Raw genomic sequence first — 17,263 nt, 5'->3', positions numbered from 1 at the left:
CACCCCAAAACAAGGGCAGGGCATCTGTGGGGGCCATCCGAAGTCCTGAAGGATGGGCCAGGAATGGGCAGCGCTGCCTCACTGAAGTCTTCTTGTTACAGAATCAGTGTGATATGTTCACTCACTCTTGCAGGGGTCAGCCCCGTTCCTACTAAATGGCTGCTGGGTGGGAAATAGAGTAGGTTTCTATAAGGAAAATGACAGACACTCTCTCACTGCACCTAGTGTTGTTAGGCTGTTTTATTATCATATGGTTGCCCTTTGGGGCCACAGAGTAAGACCACACCACCATGGCTGGGTTTTGGGATCTCTTCAAAAGGGACTGGACATGTTTGTTTAATGTTTTATGCAGAGAAAAGATGCCTCCTAGGTCAGAAAATGGGGACCTGTAAGGTAAGCCTTAGACTAGTGAAAGGTGTTTTTTCCTAGACCTTGATTACTAGGGCTTGAACGTAGGGGCATTCCCAGGTAGGGAAGTGTCTTTGTCTCATGGAAATAGGTCAAGGCCCAGGGAAGAAGTCAACCTACAGAGACCGTAAGGATGGGCCAGGACCTGTGGTCTCAGAAGATTTGTATCGAGTGAGCTAGTTAAAATTTTTTTCTGTTTGAATTCCATTCATTATCTTTTAGTAAAGTCTTCACCTTAAGGGGAATGAAAGGAGTAGGTGTCCCTGCATACCTAGGTCAGAGGAGTACAGGGGAGATTAAAGTTTGTGAGGCAGTCATAACTGTCAAGAGCTCCCAGGAAAAGAAGAACATCAGAAGACACATGAACTTGGGCCAACCTTCCACACACAGTGAATCTTCTCTGCCCACCAGGGAGGATTGGTTGTTTAGAATAGTAGCTAAAGGAATGGCTTTTGGATGTTTGTAGCCCTAGAGTTTAGTCTGCTCTGCCACTAATTTGCTATGTGAGCCTTGCCAAGCTACTGAACTTTCTGAGCCACGGTTTCCTTATCTGTAAAATGAGGGTTAATTGTATGTACATCATTGGGGTTTGTTTTCATATAGATTAAACTAAATAGTCCATGTAAAGAAAGTATTTATATTTAGCACAGGTTGGGGCATATAATATGCACTTGAAAATGTTACAGCAGGTTTCTTTACAGTGGTCTTCATCAGATCTGAAGACCAAAACCTTTCTTTCTGCAGTGGTGATTCTCAACTTTCCAGAACGAATAGCCCCTTGTTAACATGAAATCTCACATTCTCTTATTAGAATTTGTACATTTTAAGTGTTTGACTAAAAAATAAAAGATGAATGACAAGTGAATTCAGTAATGCCTTTCAGTGAATCTGTATTTTGTTACTCAGCAGGGATCAGCAAACTATGGCCTATTTTTTGTAAATAAAGTTATATTGGAACACTGCCACGCCTATTTGTTTGCGTCTGTGGCTGCTTTCATACTGCAACTCCAGAGCAAGAGACAGTATGGACCACAGAGTTGAAAATACTCTCTGGCCCTTTATAGAAAAGTGTGTGGGCCCCTGCACTGTAGCATTGATGGACACTTGAGAAAGCTCACAAACAAGGCAAATTTGGTGCATCATGGATGGGGGAGTCACACCTCAGGTTGAGGTATGATGAAAAATTCTGCTTACAAATGTAAACTGGTTGCCAAAGTGAACATCTTACAGAAAGAGCTAATGAACTTTTAAGAGTAATGATTCTCTAGGATGAGGACAGGGAGCATACTCTTCAGAATGACCAGTTTTATCTTTAGCATACTTAATTTTGAAATTTTAGTTACAAAGGTGGGTGTGAGAATTTTATGTTTATCAGAAGATAGCATGGGTTTAAAGATAGTTTGTTAAATACTGTTAAGGAACAGTGACTTCTGTGCTGCGCTGGTGGCTCTTCCCTTGAAAAGGCCTTCAAAGTATGTGTAGTCTCCTATAGCTGCAGTTGTCCCCATCAGTCCATGAGGCTCCTAAAAGCGTAGTTCAGGCACCCAGGGGCTTTTTCCAGATTGGCAAATGCCTTAAGAGGAAGAGATGCTTTGAGTTCTAGGCTCTCTGGGTTCTTATCTAGATGTTGGCTCAGTAATTCCTCATTACCTAGTTAGCCTTTTTACGCTTTTAAGAAAATGATTTTTATATTTCAGTTGTCTAGTTGGTCTTAGCAGTAGGTGGATCCACACTTCCTGAGGCATGGTACCCAGTGTGCCTTCATGTTAATGGGAGAATAGTAGGGAAAGACATGTTTATATTGGCTTTTGAATGTTTTTCAGTCATTCAGCAAGCATTACTGGTGTCTTCTGAGTTATGTGTTTATGGAGGACAGATATATGTATTTTTAAATTTATTTATTGTTTATTTTTCTGCCACACCGAGCAGCTTGTGGGATGTTAGTTCCCTGACCAGGGATCAAACCCGGGCCCATGGCAGTGAGAGCACCGAGTCTTAACCACTGGACCGCCAGGGAATACCCTATGAGTTTTAAAAGCCTGACAAGTTCTGTTAAGTAGCCCTAGTCTGTCTTATATCCCCAGTATCTTTTTTTTTTTTAATTTTTATTTGTTTTTTTTTTTGGCTGCGTTGGGTCTTCGTTGCTGCACGCAGGCTTTCTCTAGTTGCGTCGAGCAGGGGCTACTCTTCATTGCAGTGGGTGGGCTGCTCATTGCAGTGGCTTTTCTTGTTGTGGAGCATGGGTTCTAGGCGTGTGGGCTTCAGTAGTTGTGGCACGCAGGCTCAGTAGTTGTGGCTCTAGAGCGTCAGGCTCAGTAGTTGTGGCACACGGGCTTAGTTGCTCTACAGCATGTGGGATCTTCCTGGACCAGGGCTCGAACCCACGTCCCCTGCATTGGCAGGCGGATTCTTAACCACTGCGCCACCAGGGAAGCCCAATCCACCTATTCTTAAAGGTTCTGGTTAGCTCTTGCATGGATTATTAAATTTTCCTCTCAAACTGTCATTTTTCATGGTGCTCCTGTTCTTCTGCCTGGAATTAACACCTTCTCACTTGACAAATGGCCTACTCAAGTGGCAGTTGTCTTTCTGCTCCCTTCTTGAAGGCAGTGTTACTTAGTCATTTGATGAATGTTTATTGAGCATCTACTATTTGCCAAGTACTGTTCTGGGCACTAGGAATATACCACTGAGCTGGACAGACAAGGTCCCTTCTCTCATGGTGCTTAACACTGTTGTGAGGCAAGAAAGGCAAACTAGTACACTGTTTTCATCCAAGATTTAAAAGTGTTTGAAGAAAATAAAATGGGAATGATAGTGAGTAACTGGATGCCTAAATTGGGTGGTAAGAGAGACCTTTCTGAGGAAGGTAATCGTGTAATGCATTTATGGGTCTACATGACTCTTCCACTATACTGAGCCCTTAGTAGCACCTTGAGCTATTATCTATTCTTGGCTCTTAAATGATGAATGACTAAATGAATTATGTGGCCACTCCCCTTTTCCAGTAGTCAGTGCACTACCTGAAACTCTTCCTTAACTCTCAGATCAAATTACTTTAAGCCTTCTGCAGGTTGTCTCTGCAGCCAAGGTAAGAGAGATGCCGTCCTTACCCTAGAGAGGCTCACAGTCTCTGGGCAGGAATGTGATAAAACTTCCTTTGGTAAGTATTCTGTGCACCTGGACAGAGAAATCAGGGTGTTTCCAGGGGAAGGCCACTCTCGGCAGCTTCCCTCCAGGTAGTTTAATTACCCTGATCTGTACTCAGGAAAGCTGACTAGTAAAGCTATATTGGTCTATAAAACCAGACTCCAGTGTGTTAATTTATGATGAGAAATATGTCAGGTGCAGTAGACTGCCCCATTGGCCTTAGTGTGTTTTCTTCATGTAATCATATCACTTGGGAAGCCTAATTAAAGTCAAGAGATAGCTCCACATATCAGAATGAGGGGAGTTTAATTCTAGGGATGGAATGTTTACCAACATCAGATTACCCCTACCACAAGCCTGGCACAGCTTTCCTCCCCACTTCAGTTTGCTTCAGTGATTCCTGGTTCTGTTGCATCTTCGACTTGATATTTTATCTACCCCCAAATGGCATGATTTTACTTTTTTTTAATTTTTTTGGCCACACCACGCTGCATGTGGGATCTTAGTTCCCCAACCAGGGATGGAACCCACGCCCCCTGCATTAGAAGCGCAGAGTCTTAACCACTGGACTGCCAGGGAAGTCCCTTTTTTACTTTTTTAAACAGTCACTCTGATTTCCATTATATTCCAGGCCTTGGGACCCATTACTTTCTCTTTCAGATTACTTTGCTTATTGCTTTTGTTGAATCTATCCTATAGCTCTGGCTTGGGGGTGAGGGTGGGGGGTAAGTTTCCAAACTCACTGACTTCCCGAAATGTGCTAGGATCCTCAGGCTACCCAGTTTATTCAAATCTGTGTAACAGTGGTATCAGATACAGACCTAAAGTTCCCAATGTGCTAAATTATAGGTGGCCTACCTGTAGAAAGGTAGCGTTAAAAGCTTTTCTCGGGTTATGACTGAGGTGTGTAAACATGAGGAAATCCTATAGGTCAAGGACAGAAGTCCAGTGAATGGAGACCCAGGGGGACGTTAAATGGCCTGTGACCGTCCACGCAGCAGCTGAGGCTAGTTTTCAGAGGAGTGGGCATAGGGGCCTTCAATTAACATTGAGCCATCCTCTTATGCTTTGAAGATGGGAGCAAGGCTCTATCGCGGAAGAACAGGTCGCTGGACCCCGCGGCGAACGCCTAGTCCTGTTCCACCGGTTCTCTGAGCCTCGGGTTCCCGAATACAGAATGAAGAAGGCGACAAGCTCAGGCTTGCCTCTCTGCGCATAAAACCCTTTGATTTCGTTGTAAAACTACACTTCCACGTGAGGATCTTAGAACAAGGAAAATAAAAGATAAATGACGGGCGTTACAAGAGCCGGCAACCCGCCCCTAACGGCCGAGTTACAACACTCGTAACGCAAAGCGTAGGAATCCAAGCGGGCGCCCGTGGTGAGAATAGCAACGGCGCAGGCTCCGTTCTGACGTAGGGTTTTCTGGGAATTGTAGTTTTCCCATCTTTGCGGGAGAGGATACGACCTGTCACCGACATCTTTGCACAGCCGCGCCGACACCGGGGCTGAATGCACGGTCCATTGGAGGGGGTCGGCGTATCAACAGTTAACAACATCTATAATAGGCAACAATATATAACAGGGCTGGTAGGACCTCAACAAAGGCCTAGTAAATGGTCAGGAATTCGGGAAGCTTTCACAGAAAACCGTGCGATAACCGATGCGGACGGATTAACGCATTCGTCTGGGAGACAGTGGGAAGGTAGCAAGTGGGATCACTACAGGCAGAAGAAACTGCTCCTACAAAGTTTGTAAGCATGAGAGCAATTCTGGATGGCTGAGATCACCGGGGTATTGAGTAGGGGTTGGTGAACAATGGGATCTGACGATTTAGAAATGGGAAGAAATCAGATCATGGTCTTGAATACCAAACCCAAGAATTTGGACCTTTTCTTGAATACACCTCACACGCAGCCCAAGCAATATGAATGACCCCCTCCTTTGCGTTCTCCCTTATTTTGTTCATCTTTGTTTTATCACTTACCACAGCCTTCTGGCTGTGTCTTAGTCCCAAGAGCTCAACAAGGATCATGGCCGTGTGATAAGAGCTCAGGAAGTGTTTTTTGAATGATCAGATTTCAGTTTTTAGAAACGCAATTAGCAACATTAAGAAGAGAGGGTAAGAAGAGAGCAAGGCTGGATGTAAAAAATCATCAGAGTTCAAAGTAAATTGCTTTTCCAGCCTGCAATTTCCCCTCCAACCAAGGGTTGAAATCTGGCAGCTCAAGGCCATTTCCATCCTGGGTTTTTTTTGGTCAGTGCTTTAAAAAAAAAAAAGATTAATTGCCCCACATTTTTAAAGTGGAATGTTTCACACTTAAACAATAACAAAAGATTTCTGGCTTCTCTTGAAAAATGTGAAGACTTGACAATTTGGGGCCCTGATTCTTGACAGCAACAGAATGGAGCTGAGTAGCTGCTGCCCCCTTTAGACAGGACATATGCTCTTCAGTTTGTCACATTCCCCAACACTCCTTCCATCCCTTAAACTGAGGCCAAGTACCAGTTACCATTTATCATGATGCTTTTGTTTTCATTTCTTTACAGTGAGCTAGCTCTGTTTGGCCTTGGAGGTGTTTAAGTTGCCCATCTTTGTACTAATCTATCCTGCCTGGTATCCGAGGAGTGATACAATGAAATTAGTATTTTAGAAAGATTAGTCAGTGCAAAACAGACTGAAGTGAGGAGCCGGGAGGCAGAAAGGAAGAAAGAAATTGGAAACCTATTGAAGGAATATTTGAAAGAATTTGGCCAGTAATTAAATATTGGATGAAAGATGAGGAAAAGGCAAAATACAACTTCAGAGTTTCCTACCTGAATGGCTGGGAAGATGATATCACCAACATAAGAAAGTGGGAGAAGTGGAAGGGGTGGTGGTGATCACTACCTTGCTACCTCTAGTATTTTGTGGGCAAGGGCCATGAGTTACCAATTCCATAATCCTCCAGTATTGTGCCGCGCATGCATTAGGTACCAAGGAAATTCTAGCTGAACTGAAACTGATCTCAGGTGCGGTATACCTGATGAGGGGGGAAGGAAGGGAGAATTGGAAAGCTGGAACAAAACCAGAACGTTGTGGGACCTTAGGAATTCTCTCCAGAGTGGATGAACCTGGGGCTTGGGGATAGTTAATCCATTTTGGAGGAAAACCTATACAAAAGTCCTGAAGCAGAGCAGGAATTTGGCATGCAAAAATGGAGACGGGATGGGGGGGAATGGTGTCATTCCAGGGCAAGGGAGAAAAAAAAAAAAATCAAAGAAACTGGATGGCAGGACTTTTCCTGGAAGACACTGGAAGAGCAAGCTCTTGGTTGGAGCATTAGGCAGGGGATTTGGGACAATGAGGCTGGCAAGGTTGGAACGCCAGACTTCTCTAAACAGTTTTGAGAGCACATCACTTGAAAAGAAGTCTCCAGCCCCGAGCTGCTGCTGCTGCCCCCAGCTCCCCTGTGGCGGGGAGGGCACCAGGTCACTGCATCCAGAGGGGCCCAGAAGGGGAAGGAGGCATAGCCTCCACCGCAGCAGCTGCACCCACCATGCAGAGCATCAAGTGTGGGGTGGTAGGCGATGGGGCTGTGGGCAAGACGTGCCAGCTCATCTGCTACACAACCACCGCCTTCCCCAAGGAGTACCTCCCCACAGTGTTCGACAGTTATAGCGCCTGCAGTGCCGGCGAACGGTGAACCTGCACCTGTGGGGCACAGTGGGCCGGGAGGAGTAGGGCCGCCTCCGCACACTCTCCTACCCTCAGACCAATATGTTTGTCATCTGTTTCTCCACTGCCAGTCTGCCCTCCTATGAGAATATGTGGCACAAGTGGCATCCAGAGGTGTGCCACCACTGCCCCGATGTGCCCATCCTCCTGGTGGGCACCAAGAAGGACCTGAGAGCCCAGCCTGATACCCTATGACGCCCGAAGGAGCACGGCCAGGTGCTGGCCAAGCAGATCCACGCTGTGCGCTACCTCGAGTACTTGGCCCTGCAGCAGGATGGCATCAAGGAAGTGTTTGCTGAGGCTGTCCAGGCCGTGGTCAACCCCATGCCTAGCAAGCGTGGGTGGTCCTGTGTCCTCTTGTGACCCTGACACTCAGCTTGGAGGCTGCCCCTGCCCCCCACCAGTTGTGCCTTTGTGCCTTGTCTGCCCCCAGCTGTGCCTTTACGACTAATTCTGGCACCCCTTGCCAAGGGGGCTCCCCGAAAGCCTTTTCTCCTTAAGGAGGCCCACAGGGAAAGGGGCTTTGGGCCCTGCCCCACTCTGCTTGGGAACACTAGGTATTCTCGAGAGCTCACCCAGGCCAAGGTCAGACCCCTCCCCAAGAAGCCAACCCAGCGCCCCCTCCCCACTTTCCTCTACTGACCAGTTGATCCAGCTTTCCACACAGATGTTGCTGCCTACTGTGGTGACTTCTCTCAGGTTAGGAGCTCTCAGCCATCCCTAACCTCTCCCTCGCTGCTCTTCAAATTGCTTCCCCCTCAAGATACTCTCTCCCTTCCCCAGAGAAGGAGCCACAGAATCCTAAGAAGATGAATGTGCCCTAACCTACCCCCCCCGACCCCCCACCCCCACCCCGTGTGCTCAGGCCTTTTGCATCCACTGACTGACTCGGCCCCACCCCCACCCCCTCCGGGATCCAGGGGGCCCCACCTACTCCCATCAGCATCAATAAAACCTCCTGTCTCCAGCGGAAAAAAAAAGGAAAAGAAGTTCTCAGCCCAAACCCCTCAAAATAAATATTTATTTACAAGTTATTTATATGTACAACTAATGTAATATTATGCTCTTTATAAACATTAACACACAAACAAGAAATTAAAAAACACAAAAATTAGAAATATTCTAGTATTGTCTTCCCACTCCCGCAACGTATCGTATCACACACTGCCTATGTTACCTCCCCCCCAGCCCCTCCCCCCCCCACCATCACTTCGGAGTCCCTGCTGTAATCAAAGGGAGCCTTTGGAGTTTCTGAAACAGAGGAGGGGCATGGTCTCTGACGACTTTCCCGAATCCGCAAAGTAAAAACAGACTGAGACATCAAAGAACCGCAATTGCCTTAGAGCGCTTTCCACGTGCCAGGAAACGCCTCAGTGCTTTAATATAACTCATTTAATCCCTAAAGCAACCCTACTCTGTACGTACCATTATTGTCTTTTAAGATATTTTTATCTTAAGATGAAACCGAGGCACAGTGAGGTTAAGAAACTTTGCCAGGCTGACACAGAAGTGGCGGAGCCAGAATTGGAACCCACCCTGGGTGGGTCCACACTCCATGAGCTTAACCGCTACTGGAGGGGGATGAGGGCGGCTCCCTTGGTTAAGTCCCTCACCAATCACTGCTATCGTGAGAATCCAAGGTACAGCGCGAGGAGGCAGCAGGAAATCACTAACCCCCGGGCCACCTCTCACTCAGTTGTCTGGGCAAGCTCGGCTTATCCGCAGTCTCCGGAAGCCAACTCAGCCGGTCGCGCAGGCGCAGATCGACAGGCTTGGTTTCTATGGTTCCAGGGCGCGACTGCGGAAGGCAGGTCGGCTCCCGTCGTCGCGCTGCAAGCGTCGCGCTGCGGGCTTCCTTTGCGGCAGGCCTCATTGTCGCCTGAGGATCTTCTAGTTGCGGCGGCCAGCAAAGAGTCAAGGGCACGGCTGCTGGAAGGTAGGGGCTGCGTTTGTTTGCGGGGCGATTGAGCCTAAGGAGCTTCCTTCCGAGATCTCTTTAACAGATTTCCTCTTGGCTTGCTGGGTGTCCGTTCTCCCTGGCCGTGTTTTCTGCTTTTCCAGGCCCCTTGGTCCACACAGCCAGTGTCACCGAAGCTTGTAGACCGCGCGTCTCTCGGCTCTCTTTCCAGGTTAACGTATCTTTCTGCCGGACTCATACTTTGGCCTTCTGTTTCTTAGCCTGAAGTCCACGCCCCTTGTCCCGGCTTGCATGGCCCTGCGGGATTTGGGCCCCATCAACTTCTTCAGCTCGTTTCGTTCTTCCCGACATGCACTCTGCGCTCCAGCCACGTCTGGGTGCTCAGTGTCCCCCAAACATACCCAGCACCTCCGTCTGTAACTCGTGCTGTGTGTGCCCTACTGGAATACTCTGCTCACGGAGCTTCACTTGGCAAGCGCAACCCATATCAAAGGCATTTTCCAGTCTCCTGGGCAGAATTGGTGCTTCCTCCTTCGAGCTCTACCTCTTGTGCTCTTCCATTGGGTTCCCAGTTCCACATGTGTGTCCCCATTTTAGTGCTTAGGTTGCAGCTGCTTTTCCTCCCCATCCCAGTGTCTGGAACGTTATTACTAAGTAAATGACTGAAAGAATGGGTAGAAAAGTTTTAGATCACATTCATTTGTAAATCTGCCACTCATAGGTAACTATTGACCCTTTTTTGTGCTTTCTTCCAGTCTTCTTTTGCAGGCAGTTTTTTTTGGGGGGGGGGCATTATTGTAATCCCCCCCTTTTTTTTCCATTCAATATTCAAGTGTATGTTTCATGTGTATTATTCTTTTCCCCTCATGTTCTACCAAATAGGTACCAGATTTGATTATCCATTTCTCTATTGTTGCACTTTAAAGTCGTTTGAAATTCTTTTTTTTTTTTCCCAACAGTTACTGAGCTCCTACCTGGTCCCTGCCCTCAAGGCACTCATTGTTCAGTAGGGGAGGCATTCATGTAGATAGTGCATTACAGGGGTGTGCGAAGTACTATGAAAAGTCGACGATGCTGTGCTAACACAGGAGGGACATACCCACTTCAGGGTGGCTTCTTAGAAGTGTCATCTAAGTTATACGGATCGAAAAATGTAAAGACATGTTTTCATGCTTGTGCTTTTTTGTTTATTTCAGCTATTTCTTCAGATCTATCTCAAAGAATTGGGATTACTGAGTCAAAATATAAACGCTTTTTTTAACTTGATAAAAATGACCTTATCAATATAGAGGATTTTAATGCATTGTTTTTTAGTTCTAGCTGTCTTTTCCTTGAGTTTTGTGAAAGCACAGAAGTTGCTCATCTACCGTAAACTGGAAGAACCTGTCTAATGAAAAAGTTTGGGGAGAAGTTGGGAGAATAGTATAAAATATCTTTCTTGAGAGCTGTGTATCTAAATTATTTCATTTTTCTCAGAAGTTTCTCACTTGATTGCAGTCTTACGGCATTCTTTCTTTCTTTTTCTTCCATTTCAGCCATGCCTTTCTTTGATGTGCAGAAAAGGCTGGGTCTTGACTTAGACCGCTGGATGACAATCCAGAGTGCTGAGCAGCCTCACAAGATTCCAGGTCGATGCCACGCTTTTGAAAAAGAATGGATAGAGTGTGCACATGGTATTGGTGGTATTCGCGCGGAGAAAGAGTGCAAGATAGAATTCGATGATTTCGTAGAGTGTCTGCTTCGACAGAAAACGGTGAGGAAGTGATGGAGACAGGCACTGAATTACTTCCTCATTTCTTTGGGGCTACTTTTAAGTGCTTTTAATTGGTCACTGGGCATTAGTTTGCCCAATGTGAATTGGCAAAACTTTTGTGGTGAAACTCCTTCCCTACTTAGGTACCATGTCAAGGAAGTTAAAAGCCTTCAGATCTGAGAAGGGCCTCTTATTCCTCAGTGTTCTTCCTAATGTTCTCACATATCTTCCTTAGCATTGTACCCTGCTGCAGCGACCAGGTTAGAAATTTCATGTGTATATTTCCATTTTTGCGTGGGCTATAAGGTAAAGAATACCAACCAGCATTGGGTGTTTGTCCTTGAAAATCTTTGGGTGAATATATTTCAAATTCATCAGACCCTCATTGGGGAAGAGATTAAAATCCTGTAGATCTATTACATTGAAACTGATAAAACAATCTCTGGATAGATTTCTACCTGGGGAGGATGAAGGTGTTAATGAGATTGCTTTAGGTGAGCCTGACCAAAAATGCAGGGGGAAAAAAAAGTTAATAGCATGGTGTCTACTTCCTCAAGAGTTGAATGAATTGCATAACATGTAGGGCCCTGTTCTCCCTTAGAGGAGAAATCTTTGGCTGTGGGCCGTCATTTTGCCTATTTCTGTGCTCCAGATATAACAAATATAACTGTTTTTATTACTCTTAACTCCTTGGGGTTCAGGGATACATTTTAGATTTTCAGTTAAATGTTTCTCAAAGTTATCTGTATCAAAATTTTAAAATTTCTTGTCTTTTATAATCTGCTCTTGGCATTTGGATTATGTGAAGCCAAATTTGGAAGGAATGAAGGGGTGTCAGGTAATAATTTTATATTGATCTCTAAAGGAATATTGATCATTGAGTAATATTGTAGTATTACTGAGGGACAAGGAGTGGGTCATGGTTGGCCACCTACCAGCTATTTAGTTCACAATATGTCTTAACTTGTCTTCTGCGGGCCCCACTTATTCCTTGCTCAGATTAAGACTTTACTCATTATGGAAAATTAACACCAAGAAGAGACAGTGTGATGAGGCGGGAAGAACATTAGATTGGGAGTTTGGAGAGCTTGATTTTGATGCTGGTTTTGCCACCACTAGTTTCGTGACTTTGAGCAAGTCATTTCTCTTCTAGTCTTGGTTTCCTTATCTGGAAATATAAAGTGTTACTCTAAGGTCACTCCTCATCCTGTGAATTTATGAACAGATATGTTACCATTTTGGAGGTCATCTAAGTGAAGAAGCTAGTGAATCAAGGAATTAGAATCAAGCACTGTTCTAAGTTCTTAGAATGTAATAATGCATATATTTCTTACAGTAATCTCCTGTGAGATGCATTACGTATATTTTCCCCACTGTATGATTAAAACGTTGAAGCAAGGAAATATTAAGGCCATTACCTAAGGTCATATAGCCCAGTAAGAGGTGGAAATGGCATTTGAACCTGGCAGTGCCGGTTCCAGACCCTGTGCTTATATCCAGAACACCAAGTGGTGATTGGTTCTAGCTGGGAGAAAGATTTGACATATGATGGTGTGATAGCTCAGCCATGACTAGTCTGTTGGGGGACTCTTTAATAGAGAAGTGTTAAGAATACAGTTTTTATTATTTATTTATTTACTTATTTACAAAATAAATTTATTTATTTATTTATTTTATTTTTGGCTGCATTGAGTCTTCGTTGCTGCACACGGTCTTTCTCTAGTTGCAGACTCATTACGGTGGCTTCTCTTGTTGCGGAGCACGGGCTCTAGGCTCATGGGCTTCAGTAGTTGTGGCGCACGGGCTTAGTTGCTCCGCAGCATGTGGGATCTTCCCAGACCAGGGCTCGAACCCGTGTCCCCTGCATTGGCAGGCGGATTCTCAACCACTGCGCCACCAGGGAAGACCAAGAATACAGTTTTTTAAATGGTTATTGTTGGGGCTTCCCTGGTGGCGCAGTGGTTGAGAGTCTGCCTGCCAGTGAAGGGGACACGGGTTCGAGCCCTGGTCTGGGAAGATCCCACATGCCGCGGAGCAACTAGGCCCGTGAGCCACAATTACTGAGCCTGCGCGTCTGGAACCTGTGCTCCGCAACAAGAGAGGCTGCGATAACGAGAGGCCCGCGCACCGCGATGAAGAGTGGCCCCCACTTGCCGCAACTAGAGAAAGCCCTCGCACAAAAACGAAGACCCAACACAACCATAAATAAATAAATAAATATAAATAAATAAATAAAAATGGTTATTGTTTATATTAGTATTTAGGATACCTAGAATTTTTTTTCCTAGTGAAGTTACATCCTAATTCTTTAAAGTTCATGGGATGTTTAATTGAACATACTACCTCTTCATGCCTTTGTGAAAACCTAGTCATTCACTCAGAAAATATTTACTGGATCACCTATTCTGTCAGGAACTATTCCAGGTACCGGAAATATAGCAGTAAGCAAAAGCCTCTGCCCTAATGGAGCTTATATGCAGGGCAGTGGGGCAGGGGTGGGGGTGACAGTGAGCGGTGGGATACAGAAAATTTACAAACAAGGGAAGATAGTGTGTCAGGCGTTGATAAGTGCAGTGGTGAAAATAAACAGGAGAAGGATAGGAAGCAGGAGAAGGCATGTATGCTCTTTTAAATAGAGTGCTACAAAAAGAACTCAGTGATAGAAGACATTTGAGCAGAGGCTTTGAGATAGTGAACCACATGCACATGAGGGAAGAATGTTCCGGGCAGAGGAAACAGCAAGTGGAAGGGTCTCTGAGCTGGAGCAGAGAGCCGGGGGAAGGGTATTAAGAGATGAAGTCAGAGACGTGGGCTTTTTAAGTCATTCCAGGGAAGGAGTCAGCTTTTCCTCTCAGTAAGATGAAAGCCGTTGGGTTTTGAGCCACGGAATAGTGCAGTCAGGATTAGTAAGTCTGTTTTCCATGTCACAGAATCCATGAATTAGGGTTCTCATACAATCTTGAATAGCATGGCTTTCCTCTGTTGGAAATGTCCTACTGAGGAGAAGAGGCAGAACTCAAGGCTCTGCCTATCCGAGTGACTAGTAGCCGAGCACATACCATGTCTTTCTTTCAGTGTGGTCCAGTGACCTCATTTGGCTATTTCTGCTTCATTCATACCCAGTGAACAGTCACCAGCAGCAGTGCCACCTTCACATAGAGAGGTCAGGAATATATAAGCTGTGAAATGATCTCAGCTTTTAATATTTTAAAAGATTTTAATATACACAAGTATACCTCTTAAAGCCTTTGGATCTGTATTGTTTTTGTAAATACCTGTATTCCTGTATATCATAGGAACATTTTAGTTATTAGTTTTCAAGGAGATATTATTATATATACCAGAAATTTATTTGTTAAAAGCTTGGGAAATTGGTTCTTTAAAGAAGGGATTTATCCCAGAGGCCCTCTAGGATGAAAAACTTCGGTAGTTTAAAAATGAAACCAATTTTTTATTCAGCTTCTCCAGCCCTCACTTTCCAGTGCATATCTCCCCCAAGTTTAAATACTTTCTTCCTTTGACAGATGAAACGTCTGAGTGCCATCAAGAGGCAGCGGGATAAGCTAATAAAGGAAGGGAAGTACACACCTCCACCTCAGCACTTGGGCAAGGAGGATCCTCGGCCCTGAGCAGAGCAGCTGCCGGTGGCTGGAGGCTGATTTTCACGTTCTCTCTTCTCTGCTGGAAACTTTACGTACTGAAAACCCTTTTGTGAAAGTGTCTAAAAATAAAGGATTGCTCTATCCTATTTGTTCTATATTCTCATGGATCATACTTCTCTATACTGAGGTTGCAACCTATTTTTTTAAGTTTGAGAAAATGCGTTTATCTTAAAAATTAGCATCTAGGGAATAATAAGCAGCATTTAACGAATGCTTACTATGTAGGTACTTTAAATATGGTAACTCATTTAAGAAGTTGCAGTGTTCCTTAGTGTTTGATTCTGGTTTATTTTCTGTAAAGCACCAACTTGGGCCGGGAGGGAGAGGCAGTACAGAGGGTGGTTGTGTGTTTAAGGTCTGTGAAGTGTAACTTTAAGGCTAAGAAAATGCCAAGTTCAGATAACCTCATTTTGAAGAGGCAACACCATTGTTTCAGTTTGCCATCAGTGTTGTGTGTTATATGTGTTATATATTAGTACTGCTAACTGACATGCTTAGGAACATGTTTTCTTTGGTTTTTGTTTTTTATTTTTTTTATTTATTTATTTTGGCTGTGTTGGGTCTTCGTTGCTGTGCACGGGCTTTCTCTGGCTGCGGCGAGCGGGGCTACTCTTTGTTGCAGTGTGCGGGCTTCTCATTGCGGTGGCTTCTCTTGCAGAGCACAGGCTCTAGGCATGCAGGCTTCAGTAGTTGCAGCACACGGGCTTGGTAGTTGCGGCACACGGGCCCTAGAGCACTCGGGCTTCAGTAGTTGTGGCGCGCGGGCTTAGTTGTTCCACAGCATTTTGGATCTTTCTGGACCAGGGCTTGAACCCGTGTCCCCTGCATTGGCAGGCGGATTCTTAACCATTGAGCCACCAGGGGAGTCCCTAAAAGCATGTTTTCAGATGTAGAAGGAAAGGTATGAACCCTAGAAAATTAATGTAAGTGTTGAGAATATAATGGAAACCTCAGATATCCTGCAGCCTTTCTTAAACTATTTTTTATTGTGTTAAAATACACATAACATAAAATATATCATCTTAATCATTTTTAAGTGTACAGTTCAGTGGTATTAAGTACATTCACATTGTTGCACAACCATCACTACCATCCATCTCTAGAACTCTTCATCTTGGAAAACTGAAATTATATCCATTAAACAATAATTCCCTCTTCCCCCTTCCCCCTAGCACCTGGCAACCACTATTCTATTTTTTATCTCTATGATTTTAACTACTCTTAAGTACCTCATTATGAGTGGAATCATACACTATTTGTCTTTTTGTGACTGGCTTATGTCACCTAACATAAAGTCCTCAAGCTTCATACATGTAGCATATATCAGAATTTCTTTCCTTTTCAACGCTGATAGTATTCCATTGTATGTATATACTACATCTTGCTTATCCATTCATCTGTCAATAGACACTTGGGTTGCTTCCATGTTTTAGCTTTTGTGAATAATGCTGCTATGAATATGGGTATATAAATATCTCCTTGAGACCCTGCTTTCAATTATATTCCCACCAGTACTGCAGAAGAGTTCTAATTTCTCCACATCTTCACCAACATTTGTTATTTTCTGGGTTTTTTTGATAGCCACCTAATGGAAGTGAGGTATCTTATTGTAGTTTTTTTTTTTAATTTATTTTTAAATTAAATTTATTTATTTGACTGCGTTGGCTCTTCATTGCTGTGTGCGGCCTTTCTCTAATTGCAGCGAGCGGGAGCTACTCTTCGTTGTGGTGCGTGGGCTTCTCATTGCAGTGGCTTCTCTTGTTGCAGAGCACAGGCTCTAGGCGTGCGGGCTTCAGTAGTTGTGGCTCACGGGCTCTAGAGCACAGACTCAGTAGTTATGGCGCACGGGCTTAGCTGCTCCGCGGAATGTGGGATCTTCCCAGACCAGGGATTGAACCCATGTCCCCTGCATTGGCAGGCGGATTCTTAACCACTGCACCACCAAGGAAGTCCTCATTGTAGTTTTGATTTGCATTTCCCTAATGACTAGTGATGTTGCATCTTTTCATGTGCTTATCGACCATTTGTATATCTTGTTTGGATATATGTGTATTCAAGTCTTTTGTCCATTTTTGAATTGAGTTGGGGTTTTTAAAACAATTTTTCCTGAAGTCCAATTTTCTGTTTTTTCTTTTGTTGCCTTTAATGTCATATCCAAGAAATCATTGCCAAATCCAATGTTGTGAAGCTTTTGCCCTATATTTTACAAGTTTTATGTTTTTTAGGTCATGGGTCCATTTTGAATTGATTTTTAAAAATATAGTGTTAGGTAATGGTCCAACTTCATTCTTTTGCATGTGGATATCCAGATTTTCCAGCACCATTTGTTGAAAAGACTGTGTATTCCCCATTGAATGATCTTGACACCCTTGTCATTTGGCCATATGTGTGAGGGTTTATTTCTGAACTCTTATTCTGTTGGTCCATGTTTCTGTCTTTTTGCCAGTGCCACACTGTTTTGATTACTGTAGCTTTGTAATAAGTTTCAAAGTCAACAGTCCTCCTGATTTGAGTTCTCCAGCTTTGTTCTTTTCAGGATTGTTCTGGCTATTCAGGGTCGCTTAAGATCGTATATGAATTTTAGGATGGATTTTTCTATTTATGCAAAAAAATTGGGATTTTGACAGGGACAGAATTAAATCTGTAAATTGCTT

At 44.3% G+C, this 17,263-nt stretch overlaps 1 protein-coding gene and 1 pseudogene across 2 annotated transcripts; both read left to right on the top strand.

Moving 5' to 3' along the window:
* The first annotated feature begins 1,462 nt into the window (after positions 1-1,462).
* LOC309641890 (rho-related GTP-binding protein RhoG pseudogene) lies at positions 1,463-8,456 on the top strand (annotated as a pseudogene). Its single transcript has one exon. The product of its transcript is annotated as a rho-related GTP-binding protein RhoG pseudogene (transcript).
* A 590-nt stretch (positions 8,457-9,046) lies between these two features.
* NDUFS5 (NADH:ubiquinone oxidoreductase subunit S5) lies at positions 9,047-14,695 on the top strand. Its single transcript, XM_082422437.1, has 3 exons — positions 9,047-9,212; positions 10,730-10,947; positions 14,472-14,695. Exons 2-3 carry the CDS (start codon positions 10,732-10,734, stop codon positions 14,574-14,576), a joined length of 321 nt encoding a protein of 106 aa, XP_082278563.1. The 5' UTR covers positions 9,047-9,212; positions 10,730-10,731; the 3' UTR covers positions 14,577-14,695.
* Positions 14,696-17,263: the final 2,568 nt, after the last annotated feature.

The sequence above is a fragment of the Balaenoptera physalus genome (genome assembly GCF_965194825.1).
Source record: "Balaenoptera physalus genome assembly, chromosome: 1".
NCBI lineage: Eukaryota > Metazoa > Chordata > Mammalia > Artiodactyla > Balaenopteridae > Balaenoptera > Balaenoptera physalus.
The sequence above is the reverse complement of the archived record's forward strand: the minus strand, read 5'-3'. Positions and strand labels throughout refer to the sequence as shown.

What these genes read in the sequence shown, in the direction of transcription:
- NDUFS5 (XM_082422437.1), top strand. Translation starts at nt 10,732, where the DNA reads ATGCCTTTCTTTGATGTGCAGAAAAGGCTGGGTCTTGACTTAGACCGC. An exon ending in GTCTGCTTCGACAGAAAACG is followed by an intron (nt 10,948 to 14,471) that starts GTGAGGAAGTGA and finishes TTCCTTTGACAG; the next exon opens with ATGAAACGTCTGAGTGCCAT.